Source organism: Bos mutus, chromosome 25 (assembly GCF_027580195.1).
Source record: "Bos mutus isolate GX-2022 chromosome 25, NWIPB_WYAK_1.1, whole genome shotgun sequence".
Classification (NCBI taxonomy): Eukaryota; Metazoa; Chordata; class Mammalia; order Artiodactyla; family Bovidae; genus Bos; species Bos mutus.
Window position 1 is genome coordinate 21,128,606 of NC_091641.1, and position 23,790 is coordinate 21,152,395.

At 47.4% G+C, this 23,790-nt stretch overlaps 1 protein-coding gene across 1 annotated transcript in view; it reads right to left on the bottom strand.

Annotated features, from left to right (window-relative positions):
• Positions 1-1,540: 1,540 nt before the first annotated feature.
• The window catches only part of SCNN1G (sodium channel epithelial 1 subunit gamma), a 31,091-nt gene continuing 8,841 nt past the window's right edge, over positions 1,541-23,790 (bottom strand). Inside the window, exons 4-13 of the mRNA XM_070363206.1 lie at positions 23,415-23,605; positions 22,323-22,426; positions 18,980-19,143; positions 10,246-10,344; positions 8,601-8,718; positions 7,676-7,754; positions 7,535-7,592; positions 7,284-7,345; positions 3,661-3,736; positions 1,541-3,365 (exon numbers count right to left, since the gene is read on the bottom strand). Coding sequence (XP_070219307.1) covers positions 2,985-3,365; positions 3,661-3,736; positions 7,284-7,345; positions 7,535-7,592; positions 7,676-7,754; positions 8,601-8,718; positions 10,246-10,344; positions 18,980-19,143; positions 22,323-22,426; positions 23,415-23,605 — 1,332 coding nt within the window. The 3' untranslated portion in view covers positions 1,541-2,984. The remainder of the gene's footprint in view (positions 3,366-3,660; positions 3,737-7,283; positions 7,346-7,534; positions 7,593-7,675; positions 7,755-8,600; positions 8,719-10,245; positions 10,345-18,979; positions 19,144-22,322; positions 22,427-23,414; positions 23,606-23,790) is intronic.

The following is a 23,790-nucleotide window of genomic DNA, read 5'->3' on the forward strand; positions in this document are numbered from 1 at the left end:
GCTGGGGGAGATGTGGGTGGCTATGCCTCCAGATGCTCTTGACCTCCCCTTTGACAAAGCCAGGCTTCCCTGGTGGCTCAGACGGTAAAGAATTGGCCTGCAATGCAAGAGACCAAGGTTCAATCCCTGGGTTGGGAAGATCCCCTGGAGAAGGTAATGGCGACCCACTCCAGTATTCTTGTCTGGAGAATCCATGGACGGAGGAGCCTGGTGGGCTACAGTCCATGGGGTCGCAAAGAGTCAACACGACTGAATGACTAACACTCACTTTGACAAATCCAGCAAATCCTGAGCCTTGCTGCGAACGTTCTGCCTGTGACATCATGCTGAGGCAGGTTGGTTCCACAAATCTGAGGCCGGGCCCCCACCCCTCCTACTTCGGGGGAGGAGGAGGAAGCTCCCTCTGTGCAATGCCCAGGCAGGCATCCGTGGCAAGTTCCCTGTCGGCACTGGCTGCAGCCACCCCAGCCCAGCATGGACAGGAGCCAGGCTCTCGCCTTCTGTAACCTGATGCTTGCCTGCATCAGCCCTGACTTCTGAGCCCACTCCTCAGGCAGCTCCTGCCAGAGGTCACGGTGACCTTCTCCCTGTGTGCTGCCATGCCTCCTAGCAGTGCCCCACCTGCAAGGACCAGGGGAACCACTGCACGAGGCAGAGATGGCTGTGGCTGCCACAAGTCTGAGGTGGGGTTGGACCAGGCAAGTTTCCCCGTGCCTTCCTCTTTGTTTTTTTGACTGAGCTGGGCCTTAGCTGCTTTGTGCGGGCTTTTTCTGGTTGTGGTGAGCGGGGTCTATTGCTGTGCACTGGCTTCTCATTTTGGTGGTTTGTCTTGTTGCAGAGCACAGGCTCCAGGGCACACGGGCTTCAGGGATTGTGGCACGTGGACTCTAGAGCTAGGTCTCAGTAGTTGCGGTGCTTGGGATCAGTGGCTCACAGCTTGTGGAATCTTCCCAGACCAGGGATTGAACCCATGTCCCCCACATTGGCAGGAAGTTCTTATCCTCTGCGCCACCAGGGAAGTCCCCCCTTGCTCTTTCACTGAGTCTCCTGCCTCCATCTAGCAGCCATCCTTGGGCAGAAGGCAGTCCTGAAATGCAGGCCTGTCCACATTCACAGATGAGGGACTTCCTTCTGCCCTACAGCTGGGTGTGGAGCCTTTCCCTCTTCCCACCTGGACTGACAGGAGCCTCATCCTTAAAAGGCACAGACACTGATTGGATGCAAAAATGGTACTGATAAAGTGCATGGGCTCTGGAGTCACACTGCCTACGTTGGAAACCCAGCTCTGCAACTTCCTAGCTGGATCACCCTGGGCTAGTCACTCAACCTTTCTTTGTCTCAGTTTCTTCATCCACACAGTGGGATAACCATACCTACTTACTGTGCTAATCCCAGGGTTGGTAGATTTCTTTTTCTGTACAAGGCCAGGGAATAAATACTGTAGTCTTCCGGGGGGCTGCAACAGCAGCTACTCACCTCTGCCTGCTGTGGTAATCCAGCCATACACAATTAGTGAACAAAGGGGCATGACCCTGTTCCAATAAAACTTTATTATGGACACTGAAATTTGAATTGCATATAGTTTTCATGTCACAAACGGTCCTTCTTTTGATATTTTTAACAGTATTAAAACAAACAAACAAACACCAAAATCACTCTTAGGTCACAGGCAAAAACAGGATTTGGCTTGTGGGTTGAAGAGTGCAGTCCCCTATGCCAATCTTTGGAAGTGCTGAGTGCAGCAGCCAGCACATGGTTCTTGAGCTGATAGTAGGCACCTACTGTATGCTTAATACACGTCAGCTTCTATCATCATGGAAGGTGTGGATATGGCAGGAGGCAGCTGTCCACATGGCTGACTTGCTGCTGAGGGGCAGGCCGTCAGTGGGGGAAGGTGGTCTGCCTTGGAGAAAAAGCAGCTGAGATGGGTTATCAGGAAGTCATGCCTTGGGCTACCACCGGACAGGAGTGGCCAACAGAGTCCTTTAACTGGCCCTTCTCTGCTAAGGGCCCAGAGTATTGGCTTAGCTGCCCAGAATGTGTCCCCCTCCCTGCCCCAGCTCAGAGTGAGGGCCTCCTGTCACAGCCCTAGGTGCCCCCATAGAGCCCCCTTCCCCTCTAACACTCCAAGGACCCTGTGCCAGCTCCCTTCTGAGGGCTCAGAGCAGACCTTGCCCCCATGTCAGCGACTGTTGCTGCTGCTAAGTCACGTCAGTCGTGTTTGACTCTCTGCGACCCCATAGACGGCAGCCCACCAGGCTCCGCCATCCCTGGGATTCTCCAGGCAAGAATACTGGAGTGGGTTGCCATTTCCTTCTCCAATACATGAAAGTGAAAAGTGAAAGTGAAATTGCTCAGTCCTGTCTGACTCTTCGCGACCCCATGGACTGCAACCTACCAGGCTCCTCCGTCCATGGGATTTTCCAGGCAAGAGTACTGGAGTGGGTTGCCATTGCCTTCTCCGAAATCAGTGACTAGGAATGGTTTATTCACAAACAGCTCCAGCTCCAGGCCCAGAGCTTCCTCCTATCTTTGGCACCAGGCAGTGAATGTCAGGCCTCAACACGTAAAGTCACATCCTTGGGTCCCAGCCCAGGCTGGAGGAGTGGCTGAAACCCCCAACTTGGGGCTTTGGAGGAATCTCTTGCTCTCTCTTTCTCTCAAGATCTGGCCAAGAACTCTGTCAGGCTTCACTCCTGGCCTTTGTCCAGGCCGGCCCCATCTCCTTGGCCCCATCTCTCTCTGTAGCAGGTGTGCTAAGGGGTTTGGCCTGCAGGATCTAGCTTGTCCTAGGCGGCCGTGAGTACGGCTGGGAGGGGTCTGACGGTCCCCTGCACATGCCCAGGCCCACCTTGTTCAAAGCAGACTCATAGTCAATGTCTCTGAAAAGCCCAGCGAGGGGAGGACACCCCCTGTGTGCTGGAGACTCTAAGTTCTCAACCGTGGCTGGTGGTCTTGGCCCCATCTTTCTTCCCCGCCCTGCCTCAGGACTCAGCAGGCACCTGAGTGTCTGTGAGCTGACTGGAGAAGGCCCTCTCCAAGCGCAGGGTGTTGTATCTGGGGGGTGGTGTGCCAGGCACCTGGGACCCTGGGGCTGGAGGCAGACTCAAGGCAGAGGTGAAAGTGGGCAGGTCATCGTCTATGTCAAGGCTGGGGTTATCCCGGCCCTGCGGGGCACGGGGAGCCTCAGGGCAGGCGGGTGCTCGTCTCCGGGCCCACCACCCCTTGGCTTTGTGCCACTGGTGGCGGGCAATGATGGAGAGGGAGTCAATGAAGAAGACCTCGATGATCTCAATGACGCAGACGACGGAGCAGCTCATCCACAGGCCCAGCTGGCCACCGATGTTGGACAGAAGCTGTTCGATCTGCAAGGGAGGCCAAAGCACACGATCAAGGGGGAATCCCCACCAAGCTGGCTTCATGCAAAGACCCTGAGGCCCAAGGGAGCCACTGGTTAGCCCTGGCCCTGAACAGGTTTGGGGAAGACAAGGGCAGGCTGTCTGTCCCCTCCTACCCTGCCCATTCTGATCTGAGGCCTGGTTGGCCTTTGGTGGCCCTACTAGCTTGGGCTGGACCCCCCACAGTCTGACTCTGCTCCCTGAGGCCAGGCAGATGGGCAAAGTCGCAGACCCAGGACAGTCTCAGAAGGGAGCCACTCACGCTGTTGGCAGGGTTCTCCATGATGGATCTCTGGTTCAGGTCTTTGTAGAATATCAAGAGTTTGGCCAAGTCTGTCCTGTAAGAATTCCAATAGGCAGGGCCAAGGTGAGTTGGAGGCTTTTGTGCTCTAGCAAATAGCCAGCCCCTCAGCATGGCTGTGTATCTCCGGCCCAGCCCCCAGCAAGGCCCAGGCTCTGAGCTCCATAGGGTGTCTTAGAACCTGGTTTATGGGGTTCCTTGTGCACCACAGAGCACATCTCCAGCCAGGACCTAGTCACTCAAGCCATCCCTTCACTCAAAAACCATTTCTCCAGCTCTAGACTAAGTCAGTCCCCACAGCTGCCCTCCCACAACTAAACCCTGCAATCGTGATTGTCTGATGGCAATCTAAAACACGTCTGGAAGACAGGTAAGTGATGTAAACGAACCAGAGGGGAAAAATGATAATAACCATAATAACAGCTAGCACTTATTGACCACTTCCTGTGTTGCCAAGCATTCTTCCAAGAACCTTGTGTGAATTAACTCGTTTAATTCGCACAACAGTCCTATAAGGCAGGTATCTCCATTTTACAGACATGGAAACTGAGACACAGATTGGTTGAGTAACTTGCCCAAGACTACACAGCTCATGACTGGTAGAGTTGATATTCAAACCTAGCTACATCTGACTTTAAAGTTCGTGCTCGTAACCACGCACTGTACTAAATTCCCTCCTGTTAGGACTGTGGCAAGCTAGAAAATTCATGCTTATCCCAGAAAGGTAGCCAGTACTCAGTACTCTTCAGTGCTTTGCAAAAATGGAAGTTGAATGTTGCCAGAATTTTTGGTCTCTCAGGAGAAGTTGGAGATAACAGGTTGTATTGGGGGAATCATATTTGGCTCAGGGGTCATCACTTTGCAATACTTGGTCTAACAGTTTTCAATGATTTGATCAAAGTCTATCTTTATTACTAGACTCTAAGGAGAGATAAGAAAGCCTTCCTCAGAGATCAATGCAAAGAAATAGAGGAAAACAACAGAACGGGAAAGACTAGAGATCTCTCTAAGAAAATCAGAGCTACCAAGGAAACATTTCAGGCAAAGATGGGCTCGATAAAGGACAGAAATGGTATGGACCTAACAGAAGCAGAAGATATTAAGACAAGGTGGCAAGAATACACAGAAGAACTGTACAAAAAAGATCTTCATGACCAAGATAATCACGATGGTGTGATCACTCACCTAGAGCCAGACATCCTGGAATGTGAAGTCAAGTGGGCCTTAGAAAGCATCACTACGAACAAAGCTAGTGGAGGTGATGGAATTCCAGTGGAGCTATTTCAAATCCTGAAAGATGATGCTGTGAAAGTGCTGCACTCAGTATGCCAGCAAATTTGGAAAACTCAGCAGTGGCCACAGGACTGGAAAAGGTCAGTTTTCATTCCACTTTCAAAGAAAGGCAATGCCAAAGAATGCTCAAACTACCGCACAATTGCACTCATCTCACATGCTAGTGAAGTAACACTAAAAATTCTCCAGTCCAGGCTTCAGCAATATGTGAACTGTGAACTTCCAGATGTTCAAGCTGGTTTTAGAAAAGGCAGAGGAACCAGAGATCAAATTGTCAACATCCGCTGGATCATGGAAAAAGCAAGAGAGTTCCAGAAAAACATCTATTTCTGCTTTATTGACTATGCCAAAGCCTTTGACTGTGTGGATCACAATAAACTGTGGAAAATTCTGAAAGAGATGAGAATATCAGACCACCTGACCTGTCTCTTGAGAAATCTGTATGCAGGTCAGGAAGTAACAGTTAGAACTGGACATGAAACAACAGACTGGTTCCAAATAGGAAAAGGAGTACGTCAAGGGTATATATTTAACTTGGCTTATTTAAACAAGGCTGCTTATTTAACTGAGTACAGATGCAGAAACACTGGGCTGGAAGAAGCACAGGCTGGAATCAAGATTGCCGGGAGAAATATCAATAACCTCAGATATGCAGATGACACCACCCTTATGGCAGAAAGTGAAGAAGAACTAAAAAGCCTCTTGATGACAGTGAAAGTGGAGAGTGAAAAAGTTGGCTTAAAGCTCAACATTCAGAAAACTAAGATTGTGGCATCTGGTCCCATTGCTTCATGGCAAATATATGGGGAAACAGTGGAAACACTGTCAGACTTTATTTTTCTGGGCTCCAAAATCACTGCACATGGTGATTGCAGCCATGAAATTAAAAGACGCTTGCTCCTTGGAAGAAAAGTTATGACCAACCTAGATAGCATTTTCAAAAGCAGGGACATTACTTTACCAACAAAGGTCCGTCTAGTCAAGGCTATGGTTTTTCCAGTGGTCATGTATGGATGTGAGAGTTGGACTATGAAGAAAGCTGAGCACCGAAGAATTGATGCTTTTGAACTGTGGTGTTGGAGAAGACTCTTGAGAGTCCCTTGGACTGCAAGGAGATCCAACCAGTCCATGCTAAAGGAGATCAGTCCTGGGTGTTCTTTGGAAGGACTGATGCTGAAGCTGAAACTCCAATACTTTGGCCACCTCATGCGAAGAGTTGACTCATTGGAAAAGACTCTGATGCTGGGAGGGATTGGGGGCAGGAGGAGAAGGGGACGACAGAGGATGAGATGGCTGGATGGCATCACCGACTCGATGGACGTGAGTCTGAGTGAACTCTGGGAGTTGGTGATGGACAGGGAGGCCTGGCGTGCTGCGATTCATGGGGTCGCAAAGAGCTGGACACGACTGAGCGACTGAACTGAACTGAACTGAACTGAAGTACCTTGGAGGCAAGGATCATGTCTGCTTGGTCATCATGGCACCCCCCAGCACCTCACACCTTGCCTAGTGGACATTAAATAAGATGCTGGAGACCAAACTGGGGTAGGGAACCGTGTAAACAGTAATGACCCAGAGAAATGTGAGTTTACACGGCAATCCCCCACCCACCCTTTCCACCTTTGTCTCCATCTGTTGAGATCCTTGAACTCTGGCCTGGCTGATTTTTGCTAAAAGTCTCTTGGAAGTGAATTTTGATAAGGAAAATCAAGTGCGATTAGAAGCTGCAAGGTTTAAAAGAGTATTTTTCCAAGTGGGTCAAGATACATTAGGAAATCATGAAATAAATGTACTGAGCTTACTAGTACCTTTTACAAAGTGAAATATAAAACATCAGGTTGCATGCACAGAGAGATTCGAAATCTTTATCAACTGATATAGGCACTAAGCATTTGGAACTATGCTGTGACCCGTCAGACGGTTGTAAACAATTGGTACACAAGTCAGATGGTTTGGTACACAAGTGTGCAACATCTGACAAGCAGCCTGAATGCCCTGTACATCATAAAAGAGTACTGTTTCATGATAGTTTTATTCTGGCGGTGTATTCAATGCACCACAATAGGATAAGTATCAATATTTTCATGCTGTGCGTTGTGGTCAACAGCTGAGAGCCCTTAGCCTAGAGCAGGGCCTACCTCATGATAAGACTCAAGAAATAACTGTTGAATAAAGGAATGAGTGAAGGGATGAACAAATGAAAAGGAGAGGGTTTAGCACAGAGGAATCAAGTAAGGAGGCTGGAACCAGGGTGGGCAGGAGCAGAGGGAGCAGGGCAGAGATCAACTTACTTGTTGAGTTTCTTCTTTATTTGCTGGCTTTGGTCCCAGGTGAGAATAGACAGCAACCATTTCTGTGGTGGAGAAAGAAGTGGCCTGGGGATGCCTGGAGAGGCCAGAGCCAGCCTGTCTGCTCTCTCCTCTCAGCCCCAGCTCCTGACATGGACCTCCCCTGTGGATCACCTCTGAGGCCAGAGGACTCAGTCAGGACCTCAGGCTACAGGCTGAAGGTTCCAGGGGGGAAGAGTGGGCAGAGTACTTACCTCGGAGACCTCCGATGGCCACTGTGCCAGGCTGGTGGTCAGTGTCCACTCCTTAAAGCTAAGCGGAGAAGGGCATGGAGTGAGTGTGGGTGGCCTGGCCCAGCCCAGCCGTGTTCGTCCCACCCCTTTGGGTCCACTCACCTGCAGGCTTCCTTGCACACCGACTGGCAGCCCAGCTCTTCCCGGACGAAGGCCTGGTGCAGCTGGTAGTAGCAGTACACTGAGGAACGGGGTGCAGGGAGATATGAACTTTGGGGCCACAGGGCCCTTTCTAGGGTTTCCCAGTGATGCCCCCATGCATGCATGCTTAGTTGCTTCAGTCGTGTCTGCCTCTTTGCGACCCCATGGCCCATAGCCTGCCAGGCTCCTCTGTCCATGGGATTCTCCAGGCAAGAATACTGGAGTGGGTTTCCACGCCTTCCTCTAGGGGATCTTCCTGACCCAGGGATCGAACCTGCATCTGCCTGCATCTCCTGCATTGCAGGCGTATTCTTTACCCAGGCTACTTGGGAAGCCTGATAACCCCACAGTCTCCTTTTAGTGATTTCACCTTCCACTTTCTACAAATACTAGTTCTCTGGAAACAATTGCTACCTTGTGATTTTGAGAGACAGAAAATTGCCACAGTTAAGAACATTAGCTGGAGGTGGGATGGGTTGGCAGTCCTTGCCTTGGGTCTAGCTTTGTTAGACCCTGGCTGTGTGACCTTGGGCAAGTTGCTTAACCTTTCTGAGCCTCAGTTACCTGTTCTGTGAAAGGACACTATCAATAGTCCCTACCTCCTCAAGCTGACAGAGGGGGTTAGGGACTTCGCAGAAGCTGGGGTGTAGCATTTGGTCATTAATCAGAAAGTGGAATTCAACCCAGGCTTCACAACAAGAGTGAGACTGGTTAATATCTCTCTGTCTCCCTCAGGTCAAAAGCCATCAGGGCAGGGTCCTGGGAGGGCCTTAGCTATTGCCAGGATGGGGCTGATGCTGCTCCTGGGGTGTGCAAGGTGGGGGTGTGCAAGGTGGGGTGTGCAAGGTGGGGTGTGCAAGGTGGGGGGTGTTGGTGTCTCACTCACTCCAGTTGGGGTGCTGCTGGTAGTTGCAGTAGTCAGCTCCCCGAGGTAGAGGCTGACTGTACTGGGCACACCCGCAGTTCTCTACCATCTTTGCCTGGAAGCACGAGTGAAGGCAGATCTGAAAGACAAGACCCAGGAGTTCCCTTAACCTCCTTGCTTGCGGCTGCCAGAGATCTCCCCTCCCTACATCCCCCAGTCAGAGAGGGTCAGCCTCCCACAGCCTCGGCAGACAGCATAAATGTACCCCTCATGTCCTGGCTGATAGGGTCAAAGGGACAAAGCTAGAAAACGTATTGGGAATTTGAGCTGTGGAGGCCAGGATGAGCTAGAGAGGGGCTGGGGTGGTCATTTGCCACCATGTGAGTGCTGACCCAGAGGTTAGTGGGGAACTTGGAGCAGGTGCCAAGAAACAGAGAAACAAACACAGTCTCCAACTTCCCAGTTTTCAGCTGCACGCACTCCACGCAGGATCCCTGGGGATCTTAAGGTACCATGATATCCACAAAGCTTAGAGCCATAAAAGCTAACAATGGGGGCTTGGAAGTCAGGCTACTTGAGTTCATATACCAGCTTTGCCACCTCCCAGTTGTGTGACCTCAGGTGAGTTACTTAAACTCTCTGATGCTTTGTTGTCTTCATTTGTGAAATCAGTATAACAGCACCTACTTCATGAGGTTGTTGTGATATGAATCGAAAGATGTAAAGTGTTTGTAAATGCTAGCTTCTCACTAAATATTGTCCCGAGTGTCTTTCCACTGAGCTGACTTTTCTTCTGTCTTAATGTCAGTGTGATTGCATCTCTATTTCTTACAAGCAGACCTTGTCTGACCACTAGTCTCTTTTCATTCAGTGTCTCCACCACCTCTCAGCTCAGCTCTAATAGAAGCTAGAGGATTCAGGGCAGAGGGCGCCTGGTCCTTTTGCTCTGCTGGGTGATTCTCATTTGACTCTCTAGGTGTCCTGGTGGGAGGCAAAGGGCAGACTCGCAAAACAGAAGACAAGGTGTAACAGGTGATCGCACCCAAGGGTCAATGTAGGTAATAACTAATGGGTGGTGGAGATTGCAGGGAACCAAAGAACGTGTCTCATTTGATAAGGCCACTCTACCCACTGTTTATCCTGTAGGAATACGGGCCCATTGTTACCAGATCTTGTTTTTCAAGAGAAGCTAGAAATCTGGGTTTTCTTATGAAATTCCCCGACTTTTAAACCGGGTGAAAAACCAGGTGGGCAGGTTGGTAGAGGCTTTGGAAACCACCGATTAGCAGTTCCTGATCCAATGCAAACTCCCCTGGTGGCTACTGAGGAGCACACAACTTGTCTAAGGCTGTCAGTGGATAAAAGGCACCCCTTAGCCAGCCCCTCCCAGACTGCCTCCTCCTCCTGTCTCTCATTCCCCAAGGCTGATTTGGAAGCAGGTTTGCCAAGCTGTACGTTCTGTTCCACGCAAACCTCGACTAAGCTCTGGTTACAGGTGGGTTGAAGAGGACTGGAACCAGCCGGCATCATTTGTTCTTGAGATCTTTGGATGAACCCCAGGATTCTCACCACAGTTCCTGGTCCCAGACACACCCCAACCTATATATAATTCTGTCTCCTGGGTCCAGACCACAGCCTGGGGCTGGGTGCTGTCTCCAGCCTGTACCTGGAGGGAATACGTGGCATTGTAGATGTTCGTGATCTGCACGTCACTCCAGTCCTCCGTGCACTGGCTGTAGGGATCACTCAGCTTGAAGGACTCCGTCTGTAATCACAGCAGCACATATTCAGCCCTGCACCTCTCCAGGACCCATACAAGGGGCATTGCTAGCAGCTTCTAGGAGCTGAGCAACCACCTACTCATTCATTTAACAAATTTATTTATTGAGCACCTACTAGGAGCTTGATGCTATTCTAGGCACTATGTCGCTCAGTTGCTTAGTCATGTCCAACTCTTTGCATCCCCATGGACTAGCCTGCCAGGCTCCTCTGTCCATGGGATTTCCCAGGCAAGAATACTGGGGTGGATTGCCAGGCCCTTCTCCAGGGGATCTTCCCGACCCAGGGATTGAACCTGAGTCTCCCACATATCCTACATTGGCAGTTGGATTCTTTACCACTGAGCCACCAGGGAAGCCCTCTTGTGAGCACTATGGAATCCACAATGATCGAAATAAGTTCCCTGCTTTCCTGGAGCTCACATTCTAATGCAGTAGACAGATGACCAAAAAGCAAATAAATAATTTTGAATAATTTTTTATAGTGATTAATGGAACTAGGTAGAAACTGGAAGGGTTGGGAGGAGGGGACAACCTTTCCAAAGTGATTAGTAAAGACATCTTTGAGAAAAGAACATGTTGGTTGGACATGGAATGGCAGGAAAGAGCTGGACTTGTCAAGAAACATAGGAAGAGGAGTAGGCAGAAGGAGCAGCCAGAGTGGAGGCAGGAGAGGGCCAGGGTGGCTGGACCATGGTAAAAGGGAGAGCTGTTGCTGGAGATGACGTCCGAGAGGGATTTAAGGACAAATTGTGGCAGTCTCCTACACTGCTGAGAAACATGGGTTTGGATTTGGTTTTCTGAAGAGTAGTGAGCCACTGAAGAATCCACGGGGATGGGGCAGGAGGGATTAGATGAGCAGTGACTGTGCTGCATGGTATTCTTGTCTCAGCGAAGGACTCATTTCCTACCTTCTTGCCTTTTGGTCCCAGAAGGTGATTTGGAAAAATGGACTTCCTTATAGAGGACCAAAGAATGCCCAGCAGTATAGAATGATACCCTGATCAGAGGAGGTAAGAACATTGCAACTCACTATTTGAAAGCCTTATTAAATTATGTTTTTTATTATGGCTTACACATTTGATTCTAGCTTAATATTTGTCACTATAAAGGAACAATCCAGACAAGACAATTAGGGGAAAAGAAGGATAATGTCTCCCAAGGGGGAGCAAATATAGAATATAAATTGTGACCAACTCACAGCTAGGATTTGGTGTGTGTGTGTATGTGTGTGTACAAAGTTTTTTTTTTTTTTTTTTGAGATGGGGAGGGTAAAGGGCAAATGGATGTCAGATTTATGGGAGGGAAGAAAATTCCTGAAGAGTGGCTGAATAGAGAGAAAGATAGTTGGGGGTGGGTGGGGTGAGGGGGAAAGAAATCAAGAAGTTTGGTGCAGATAGAAACTATAGCCATCTCAAAGGGCTATGATCTCTTTCTGTTTGTATTGTAATTCATCTGTTGATCCATTAGTCTTCCTCAATTAACTGCAAGAACCTCCAGGGCAAAAGACAGTGCTCATTTTAAAACATTTAAACAGAAGAAGCAAAGAGGAAAGTAATCATCTGATTTCCTCCCTTCCCTGGGCACCTACTTCAACAGGTCAGATTTCCATCCTGAGACCCAGACAAAAAGATTCACATGTTCCCTTGCCCTACGATATCCTTTTCTCATTCATAATAAAGAGTGTGTGTCTTTCCGTGTCAGTATAGAATAAACAGACTTACTTCATTCCTCTAAGAGCTGGGGGAACAAACAGATTCGGAGCTTCTAGTACATGCCAGGGCTAGGCTGGGAAATGGGCACAGAGATGCCAAGCAGTGGCTTCCCTCAGGGCACTTTCACCCAATGCTACCCTCTAAGCTTCTCCAAGCTGCACACTCCCAATCAGGTGTCCCTTGGAGCCCCCAGGTCCTGCTAAACTGGCCACAGAGCCTCGAGTGTCAGCCCTGGGCTCTATTTGCCTGCAGGGAGCGTTCAGTACCCTGAAATCTAGAGGAGAGGGTCTGTCCACACAGGTAAGCCCTATGCAGTTGGCAAAGGCAGCTGTGGCTCCTTCTACTTTGAGAACCAGCCTGAAGACCACTTCCAGGAAACTGATTGTGAGAAAATCATTAACATCGTGATTTTTATGCTTTTTGAGTATTCAATGGCCCTTTACTCTGAATGATGCTTATCAAACTCAGAGCTCCTGGATTATTCAGGCTGTTTCCTAAAACACCTGGGCTGGGGCAGGTAGGGCAAGCAGCCTTTTTAGAGTGGAATAGATGTCTTCAGCTTCTCGGAGCCTCAGTCAGAGGAACCTGGACAGAGCCCTGGCTTTCTCTCACTCTCTCTCCCCCTTACTCCCTCATGTTTCATTTCCGCTTTTCCCTGTCAGCTTTCCAGAACTGCTGACATGGGCAGGGTGGGGAAACATTTTGGCTTCTGTCCTGATCCCTAGGGACCCCAAAATGAAAATGAATATATATGTGTGTGTGAGAGAGCGAGAGTGTGTGAAGTTTAAACAGATGGATAGATAGGTGTGTGGTATGCATGCACACACAGGTGTGTGTGGGTGTGATTAGGCGTATGTGTGCACATGTGTTGTATGTGGGTGTATGGGGAAACAGACTCATTTTTCTCAAACCAGGTCCTATCTGCTTCCTTCTGAGAATTCTGGGGGAGGAGGGAAGTCAGACAGGAATCCTTAGCTCACCCCTGTAAAGTCTGAACTGTGTCAGAGAAATGCCCAAGGGCAATAGGAAACCCTAGATGGAGTTATGGGTGCTTTGACTCTCTTTTCTTTTGTTCTGTTTTTATATTGTAATAAGTTATGAAATAATTCCTAGATGCTAGTAAATTATAAGAATTTGTGTTCCTAATCAGTGGAGGAATAAGAACTGTTCAACATATGAAGTTAGGACTATTTGTTAAGAATTTGGAGGAAGTAATAAATCCTATCTCAATTTCAAATCCTTCAGAGATAGAAATTCTAGTGGGTTAAACTTTTAAATGAAATAATGAAATATTAGCTGAATAAATATGTACCAGGGAAAAATAAATGTATCAAAAACAATAAAATTCAAGGTAAAAAGAAAAAAAAAAGAAAAGAAATAATGAAATAACTGGAAGGAAATTCAGCTCAGTATCTGATCTCAAGGAGGAAAAATACTCAGTAAACATAATGACTTAAGAAGAAACCGAAGACTTTGACTATGTAAACATCTGATGTTTTGCATGTGAAAAAGGTAGCATAATGAAAACTAAAATGAAAGCACAAACTGGGAAAGATATTTGTAACACATACGGCAAATCATTAGTACTCCTTCTAAATACTATATGGAAGAGAACAATACCTCACTCATAAAGAATGGGGGTGTCAGGAAGGACAAGAAAAATCTCCCCTAATGCTTATTTTTCCATCCTTTCATATCTCTTTTCTTTAAAAAAAAAAAAAAAGGTGTATAGTAACAGCCAATATTTTTGGAGCACTCAACACACACCAAGCAGCATGAATCAGCTCAGTGAATTCTCACCAGCCTGTACAGTAATTTACTATCAGCCCTATTTCACAGTGAGGTAACTGAGACACAGAGATCACACGACCAAAGTGCAAAGTTGGGGTTTGGATCCTAGTTGTCTGGCTCCAGAGTCTGAGCCCTTAATTCCTGTTACCAACATGCCTGTGAAAAGAAGAGGGTGCTTTAAGATAGGAATGCACAGTAGGGTTTGCAGTGGCAGTGAAGTCTCGCCCCTCTTCAGGGCCTGGTCCACAGCCCCCTAGGTGAACTTGTCTTTGCCCACTTCCTCATCTCCCATTCATGATCCAACCTATTGTGCTTTGGTTTCTGTTCCACTCCTTCCACTGAAAACTGTTCTGGCAAAGAACCAGTGACCTCTTGGTTGCAAAACCCAGAAAACAGCTTTTACCCTTAATCTTGCCAGACTGCTCAACTGTTTTGGCACTCTAGCTAACACCTTCCTTGAAACGATCTTCATTTCTTTGACACCAAGCCTTTCCAGCTTCTGCTGCTACTTTGGTGCCTCTATTTCTCCATTTCCTCTCTGCTCAGCCCTTAAACATCTGTGTTCTGTCTCAGGTCTTGAGTGATGGCATTTATTTCTAAGTCTAGAACTATGTTAGATGCAGCCCACACCCCGCCATTGCCTCTGGATTTTTCTCCTGAGCTCCAGGCTTAGAGCATCTAATCACTGGACGTTTTCAGCCTGATTTCCCAAAGCTACACCTTGGGTATGTGCCAAACTGAAGTGGTCATTTTCTCCCTGAACCCTACTCTTCTTGTATTCCCTAATTCAGAACCTGTACTCCCATTCAACACAATACCCAAGTCAGAACCTAAATATGGATCTAACTTCCCCTGGCCTTTCCCCGATGACCTTGGTTGTCAAGCAGTGTTGCTTCCACACTGTAAGATCTCTCAAATCCAGTCACTTCTGCTCATCCCCACAGCCATTGCCTCAGGGAGGGAGTCATAATTTCTTTCTAGTATTACTGTAAATACTTGGCTGCTACTGTAAATACTTGAGCCCCAACTTGCTCAAACTGTGATTTGAATACTTTAGTATTTTGAGTGCGCTTCAAAGTGGTTTTTCGAAATGATTCACTACATTATGAATCATTTTGAAATGAGACTTCAAATCCTTTCTGCAACCCCCTTTGTAATTGCTCTGCCGTTTGTCTGGAGTGGCCCTTCCTGATTCTATTTGCCTGACATTTGTCCTTAAGAAATCATCATCTAGAAAGCCTAGACCAACAGGTTTTGTCCTGGCTCCGGTTCATCCAGCCATCCAAAAATATTTATGGAGGATCTACTATGCTCTAAGAACTGAGCCTGGGAACAGACAGAAATGGTCCCTGTTCCCACAGAGCTTGGACCTGTATTGCAAAGCTGTGTTATCTTCTCTTAAAGGTGAATTTTGAAGGTAGGTGCTCTGTTATACCCATCTCTGAATAGCCAGTGCTTTGGACACACAGTCCCTCAATGAATGAAAGAAGATTTGTTAACCAGCTGCCTAACCAACTGATTCCACCAATTTAACATGCTTCTCAAAAGTAAATAAATAACTACCTAAAAAATAAAGAAGGAAGGAAGTCTAGTGTGTTTGGATTTATTCTTAATGACCCTCTGGTGACCTCTCAGTAATCTTTGTTTTTTTCTGTTGTTGTCTTAAATGCTCATAAATCAGAACCAGAGCTGCCTGCCCCTGCTCTGTGGCTTTGATTTTGTACACCTCAAGTTAGGTGTAGCAGAAAACCCACCCATGTCTTTGTTTACCCATCACTGCTAAAGGAGCATTTGCTTAACAATGTGATGGGCATTCTTAAGCTCAGAGAAGAAAACCAGAGGGCAATTCCCTTGGTTCTCAAACTTTCCCAAGCTCTAAGTTTGCAGACACTGTAACAGGCAGGAGGGAAGAAGAGCACATGCTGTAAGAATGTGCTGTAAATTCCAGGTGCTTCTTCAAGTACAAAATTGCCAGGGGAACATTGGCTCAAAATGCTCACTGTTCTGATCAGGGAGTTTTGTAATCTGCTGGTAAAGAGAGGAATCAGAGACCTAGTTCCTTAAGTAGGAACCTAAAGTCTTTCAAATCACAGTTTGAGCAAGTTGGGGCTCAAGATTTTTTTTCCTGGGCCATCAGCATCCACACAGGCCAAGTTGGTACACAACACTTCTCATGTGGAACAAACTGCCCACATTGAACAAAGCCCCTAAGTGACATGGCTCCTTTGAGCGCCGGGGCTCCCAGATGACCATCCCCATGGTTTCTCTTGTCCAAGGTTGCTCTTGAATGGGACATGGCCAGGCATGGAAGCCACAGATCCCAGTTCAGCAACTCTGCTTTCCCAACTTAAATACTACTTCCTCAGGAAAGCGCCCCTTGAACTCTCCACTACCCACCCCCCATAAAAGCCCTATATCAGGCATCTCTGTGGTATGCTCTCATGCATCCTGTATTTATCCTTCTTAGCACCTATGATGATTACAGTTAATCACCTATGTGATTTTTGGTTTGTTATTATAAATTCTCTCTGCTAGACCCAAAGTCTAAAAGGACAGGGACAGTTCTGGGGACACTGATGTAGTTCCAGGATCTAGCACACATGAAGTGCTCAGAAAATGCTTGTTGGATGAATAGATAATGGATAGATATATGCACTCCAGTGCCCGTGATGTGACTTTGTAACACTTCGGAGACAGCATTTACGGCTGTGCTAAAGCTCTGGTGTCATCCTAGCTCTACTTTCTCTGAGGAAGACACACTTTTCTTCTTCTTTCATTCTAAACTACTCAGGTTTCTAAAGCTGAGGTTCCTGAGTTTGCTGCCTCTTGGAATGACCGCTGGGGTCCAGTAAAAATACAGATCCTTGGGCTCATCTCTCAGAGAGATTGATTCAGTAGACCTGATTCTAATGACCAATCTAGTTTGGAGACCACTTCTCTGGAGGAAAAAATTGTGAGGGATGAAGGGTAAGAGGTTTAATTTGGGGCGTTAGTGAAGTGAAAGTTGCTCAGTCGTGTCCAGCTCTTTGTGACCCCATGGACTATACAGTCCATGGAATTCTCCAGGCCAGAATACTAGAGAGGGTAATGTTTCCCTTCTCCAGGGGATCATTCCAACCCAGGGATCGAACCCAGGTCTCCCGTATTTCACGCAGATTCCTTACGAGCTGAGTCACAAGGGAAGCCCTTGGAATGTTAAGGTTCGCTATAAACAAAGGCATGAACAAAGGGTCCATAAGGAGAGATTTTTTCCCCTCCATAAATAGGTGAAAAAAATACCACTAAGAATGACTGTCAATTAAACTTATAATAGATGCCATTTTTTCTTAAATTAGCAAAGATTAAACATTGCAAGGAGATCCAACCAGTCCATTTTAAAGGAGATCAGTCCTGGATGTTCTTTGGAAGGACTGATGCTAAAGCTGAAACTCCAGTACTTTGGCCACCTCATGCGAAGAGTTGACTCACTGGAAAAGACTCTGATGCTGGGAGGGATTGGGGGCAGGAGGAGAAGGGGACGACAGAGGATGAGATGGCTGGATGGCATCACCGACTCGATGGACGTGAGTTTGAGTGAACTCCAGGAGTTGGTGATGGACAGGGAGGCCTGGCGTGCTGCAATTCATGGGGTCGCAAAGAGTCGGACGTGACTGAGTGACTGAACTGAACTGAAACGTTGCTTAATATCTGTTTTGGTACAACATCATTGGAGGGCAATTTGGCTAATCTATGTCTTGAATGATATACTTCTAGGAGGTAATTGGATGACTACACATCCCACTGCACTGTTGTTTTTAGTCGTACCTGGAAACAAGCTCAAGTGTATCAACAGAGAATTGCTTCAATAACTTACCCACACAATGGGATATTATGTCTTTAAGAAGAATGAGGCAGAATCTGTGTATTGCTATGGAACTATTTCCAAGCTATACTATCAAGTGAAAAGTGGGGCAGAACAGTATTTTGCATTTGCATAAAAGAAGAAATGATTATAGGACTTCCCTGGTGGATCAGACGGTAAAGCGTCTGCCTACAATGCAGGAGACCCGGGTTCCATCCCTGGGTCAGGAAGCTCCCCTGGAGAAGGAAACGGCAACCCACTCCAGTATTCTTGCCTGGAGAATCCCATGGATGGAGGAGCCTGGTGGGCTACAGCCCATGGGGTTGCAAAGAGTCAGACACGACTGAGCGACTTCACTTTCACTTTCACTTTCATACACAGGCTTGAAGAAGACTATAACACCCTTCTGAGTCATGGAAGCAACAGCCATAGCTGCATGTGAAGGAAGGAGGAGACCAGCAGTTAGGGATAGAAGAGGTGTGTCTGCACAGTAGGATCCTTGTACTGACTTTGTACATATACTCCTTTGAAATAAGTACTTAATAGTTATTGTGGTAGGTAGAATGAGAGACAGAGTCACAGAGTGAGAGAGAGACTGGCATAAAAAAACCCAGGCCTAGAAACAGGAGACTATACAAGCAGTGACGTGACCAGGGGTGTCCTTGGACACCCCTCACCTTGCCCTTCTACTTCCACTGGGCATGGCCAACCCAAGGATTGGAGTCTGCAGCCCAGATGTGCTCCTGGTGACAGGTATGAGTGTTCTCAGCACCCAGTGAGCTCAGAGAAGGTCAAAGACTTGAGAGAAGAGGGGTTCTTGGTACATGAGCTGAAACTGACGGAAGCAGGAGGGACTAAATAGACCTGTGAAGGCCCAGTGACTTTCCAATAGTGGTTTACATGCTCCATTGGCCTGTAGGTGGCCCAGGAAGGTGTAAATCTGCTCCATTTATATCACTGACAAATACATCATTAGTATCTGATGCCTTGCTTCCAGCACAGGTTTCATAAATGTGGATGTCTGTCTCTGGAACAAGGAAGGTTCCTTCAATTCTTATCCTAAATGGTGTCCTGTCATTGTTCATCCATACAGAAGACATAAAGACAGCCCTTAGTGTAACTTAGAGAGTGACCATTTGAGTAATCATTGAAAAACATGAGACTATGCTTCCTCTTAAAACCAATACCCTTTTCTGTAAGTCCCACCTCACTGATTGTCCTTCAATGAAAGCTGTCCTCCTTGCCAAGCAGATGGAAGTCAGAGCGTGCTCTTACCAGGTGCATTCCTATGGAGGTGGCCATGGCCGTCTCAATCTCCGTTCCCACGTCCTCAACGAAGGGGTATTCGTCCTGCCGATGGATAATCACCTTAGCCCCAGTGGAGGACACCAGGAAGGGGTTGTACTCTTCTTCATTTATGTACAGGATGACCTGCAGCCCTGGAAGGACAAGGCAGCCCATTGTGGTCAAAACCCAGGGGAAGATTCCCTGCTCATAGCTTACCTCTCCCACCACTCTGGGAGCCTCAAAACCAAGACCCAGGCATTTCCTACAAGTGAAAAGCGGACAGGAGCAAAATGGGAAGCTCTGTGAGGGGAGCCTGACTTTTCACTGCTCTGTTTCCAGAGCTTAGCTCAAATAGGGTTCAGGAATAGTATCATTACTGCAGTGTTGCCAAGCACAAGTTTTGCTACCTGGCCTAAGACGTGAACCTCCTTGGGGCTCTTTGAGATGGGGAGTTCTGCTGGGCACCCAAAGGGATGTGCAGGACTGCGGTTGAGATTCCAGTAGTGCATCTGACCACTGCCCTAAATCCTCTCCCTGATCCTACTGTTACACCTGTGTCTAATCTGAGCCGAGCAGCCAGAGGGACCTTTTAAAATCAGGTCACTCCCTTGTCTGAAACTCTTCAGAGGCATCTCATTGCATACACGGGGACACCATAAAATACTGTCCAGAAACCTGCTGCTGCTGCTAAGTCACTTCAGTCATGTCCGACTCTGTGCGACCCCATAAGACGGCAGCCCATCAGGCTCCCCAGTCCCTGGGATTCTCCAGGCAAGAACACTGGAGTGGGTTGCCATTTCCTTCTCCAATGCATGAAAGTGAAAAGTGAAAGTGACGTCGCTCAGTCGTGTCCGACTCTTAGCGACCCCATGGACTACAGCCCACGAGGCTCCTCCATCCATGGGATTTTCTAGGCAAGAGTACTGGAGTGGGGTGCCATTGCCTTCTCCATCCAGAAACCTGACTAGCTCTCATATGGTGATGCCTTCCTCCTCATCCCACTCTCCCCCTCCATCAGGAAGCTCCAAGCACACTGGTCATCTTTCTGTTTCCAGAGCACACCAAATCCATTTCCTCATTGAGGTCCTCGGACCTGCTAGTCCTCAAACGCTCCTCAGTGGACTGTATCATACATCTTCTCCTCTTCAAATAACCCTCATCCCAGAGGCCTTTCTGGACCTCCTTATCTGAAATAAAATTCCCATCTCAACTCAGCCCTTGTGCGGGGTAATTCTTGAGGTATAAACCTAGGATTGATAACCAGATAATGTCTATGTGCTTGTTCATCCATTTATCTGTTTCTCTCCAACAAAATACGAGCTCCTTGAAAGCAGGGATGATATCTGTGTTATTCACCACTGGGTCCCTAAGACTTGGAAGAGGGCCTGAAGTATAGAAGATACTCAAAAATATTTGGTAAACAAATGAGCAAATGAACAGGGCCTATGTGAGTTGAAAGAAGAGAATTTTTAAAATTATTCTGACTTCTTTTTGTTGTTATTTAGTTGTGTTTGTGGAGAAGGCAATGGCACCCCACTCCAGTACTCTTACCTGGAAAATCCCATGGACTGAGGAGCCTGGTAGGCTGCAGTCCATGAGGTCGCTAAGAGTTGGGCATGACTGAGCGACTTCACTCTCACTTTTCACTTTCATGCATTGGAGAAGGAAATGGCAACCCACTCCAGTATTCTTGCCTGGAGAATCCTAGGGACTGGGGAGCGTGGTGGGCTCCCGTCTATGGGGTCGCACAGAGTCGGACATGACTGAAGTGACTTAGCAGCAGTAGCAGTTGTGTTTGACTCTTTTCAATCCCATGAACTGTATGTAGCTCACCAGTTTCCTCTGTACTTTACTATCTCCTGGAGTATGCTCAGATTCCTGTCCACTGAGTCAGTGATGCTATCTAACCATCTCATCCTCTGCCGTCCCCTTCTGCCTTTGCCTTTACTCTATCTGTAAGTGAAGGAATCAAAGCCCAGAGTGGGGAAGTGATTTGCTCAAGGTCACACAGCTCAAATGCAGCAGAGACAGGATTGTGCAACAGTTCCCAGACAACTTCTTCCCACTGACGTATGTGCTCTGAGTTATGGTTTCTTGCAGGTGTGGTAAGAACACAGACTGTGCAGTAACAAAGAGGAGGAGTCCAACTGGGTTTTCCTCCATAAGACCTTGCCTATCCTTATAGGAGCATATCTATGTATAAAATCGTGTTCAGTTTGCTTAGAATCTTTCAAGATAGACCAATCGGTTGAGTTCCTGTCTTCTCTACAGAAGTCACAATAGTAGAGTAGCAATAATAATAATATTAGAGGTAGTAATTTTTGGTGGTAATAGTAGCAGCAGCAGCAATGGTAGTAACGGCAGTAACAGTAGTAATGACAACCACAACTAGCATTTATTGGGTGCTTAGTATGTGTTATGGACTGAATTGCGTGTCTTTCTGCAGACCACCCTCCACCCTATTTATATGTTGAAGTCTTAATCCCCACTGTGATTGAATTTGGAGAATCAGCCTTAGGCAGGTGATTAAGGTTAAATGAGGTCAGAAGGGTGGACCCTAATCCCATAGGATTGGTGTTCTCATAAGAAGAGGAAGAGACAACACAGCTTTCTCTCTGCATGCCACCAAAGAGAGGCCATGTGAGGACAGAGACAGGTGGCCAACTGCAAGCCAGCAAGAGAGTCCTCACCAGGACCAAATTTGCCAGCAGCTTGACCATGAGTTTCTAAATGTCCATTGTTTAAGCCACCCATCTATAATATTTTGCTAAGGCAGCCCAACCAAATGAATACAGCGTGTGTCAGGTCTTATTAACTGCTTTTCATGTTTTGACTTCTCAATTACCTTGTATTATCAGTACCATTGTTATTCCCACTTTATAAATGAAGGGGAGTAAACTTTCACTGGGCTGCACAGTGAGTGACAGAGTGGATTTTGGCTCCAAAATCTGTCATCTTAATCAGGATAAAGGTGTGTTGGCCTCTCTAATCTCCTGCTCAGCACGTCTGGATTTAAGTCCATTCTGAAGCTGCCTGCTCGGCATTACTCACTCCAGCTACAATTTTAAACCTGAGTGGTTTCCCCAGGTGAAGAAACACCAGGGTTGTCCCTGCTGCTCTCTCAAAAGCAAAGAGGAGATGTCAAAAAAGAAAACAGATTCTGATAGAGAAGGAAAGAACCGACATGGATGAGAAAAAGTTGTATCCCCAGTTTCTGGCCAGGTTAGGGAGAGCCTGTATCTCTGGAAGGCTTCAAGCACCCCAACTGTCCTGCTGTCAGCAAGCTTGTCATTAGAGCACCCCAGGATCCCCTTGATGCAGGTTTTCTTACCAAATTCACTGCCTCCCATGGAGGTGCTGAGGATAGTCTCATTTTGTCTATTGTTGAATGTGTAGCAATTCCCATACATTGGATGGTGGAAAAGCGTGAAGTTCCTACGGTGAAAGAATACAGGTCAGAAAGGGCTGTGCTGGGAACTCCCGTCATGCACCTGAGCTGACATCTCAGTGGGCAGTGCTAACAGGCCAGCTCTCTTCTGTGGACAATGGATGATAGACACAACTTATGTTCCCCATCTTTCCTCCGACAGATGACAAACAAGGCCCCTCGTCCAGTTGACACATGTTGATGTAGAACCACCCTCTGCTTTCCCTTCACCCTCTTAATCCACTCACCTCCTTCTCCATCCTGACTTGGCATGCTTTGTGCCAATATATCTGTCCTCACTTCCTCTCCGCTTGAATATCTCAGCCAACACTTGACTTTTTTTCCCATTCTGATTCCTAGCAAATGATTCCCAGAAAAGGAATCACATCATACATGTCCTTATACTGACTTTAGAATCCAACTTTCAGGAGACATGATTCTAATCACTCAGTTTTCACAAGGATCAATATACCAACTAACATATAGAAACGTTTAGTATTTTAAAAGAATGAAGAAAGCTTTTACAATAAACAGGAACACTTTAGAATGCCCCATGACTGCCTAGTGTCCACCAGGAATCTGGGTGTTATCTTAATGGTAGAAAGGTATGAAAGCTCACGTCTGTCCACAGACCTTCCTGCCCTCCCTTCTTCTCTTCCTGCCTCCTTCCATCTCTCCTTCCTTACTTCCTCTTGACTAGATTGATGGTTCTCACTGGTATGCATGATGGTAATATACAAGGTTATATGTCCACCATCAACTACTCTGTTTTAATAATTTAATGAGTTTAAGGATGTTTTGACGCTAAGTCATCTTCATCTTCCTCACAGACTCTAGAGCTGAGCTCCTGTATAAGTCATTTTCCAAAAGGCAGGGTCAGTGAGAAGAGCACCTGTCACTCCCAAGACCTCTAGCTGAGCTGCAGGTGCGTGCAAGGAGCCAAGCACTTAGAGCCCCTGGTCCCTGGAGCTGAGAGAGCAGCCTTCCACTACTGACCTGGCATCGCAGGACACCCCGTCAAAGAAGCAAGTGACCAGCAGCTCGTCAGCAGAGTAGCTCATGTTGATTTTCTTCTCCTGAGACACCTGGGCCATGATGTTCATGTAGTGCAGCTTGTACCACTCCTGGATAGCATTGACCCCTGAGCTGAAGGTGTAGACCGCACAGTCCGATGTGTCATTAGAACACTGTGAAGAGGAGGAGACACCAAGATAAAGCTACGGGCCCTGCCAGGGGCCCTTAGAAGGACTGTGAGCCTAAGGAACTGGACTCTAGATACTCAGGGGAACAGGAGAGATACCTGGGCAAGGATGGGCTTCTTCTCACTTCTGAGACCAGGGACTCAACATCCTCAAGCCTCAAGGACCAAGAA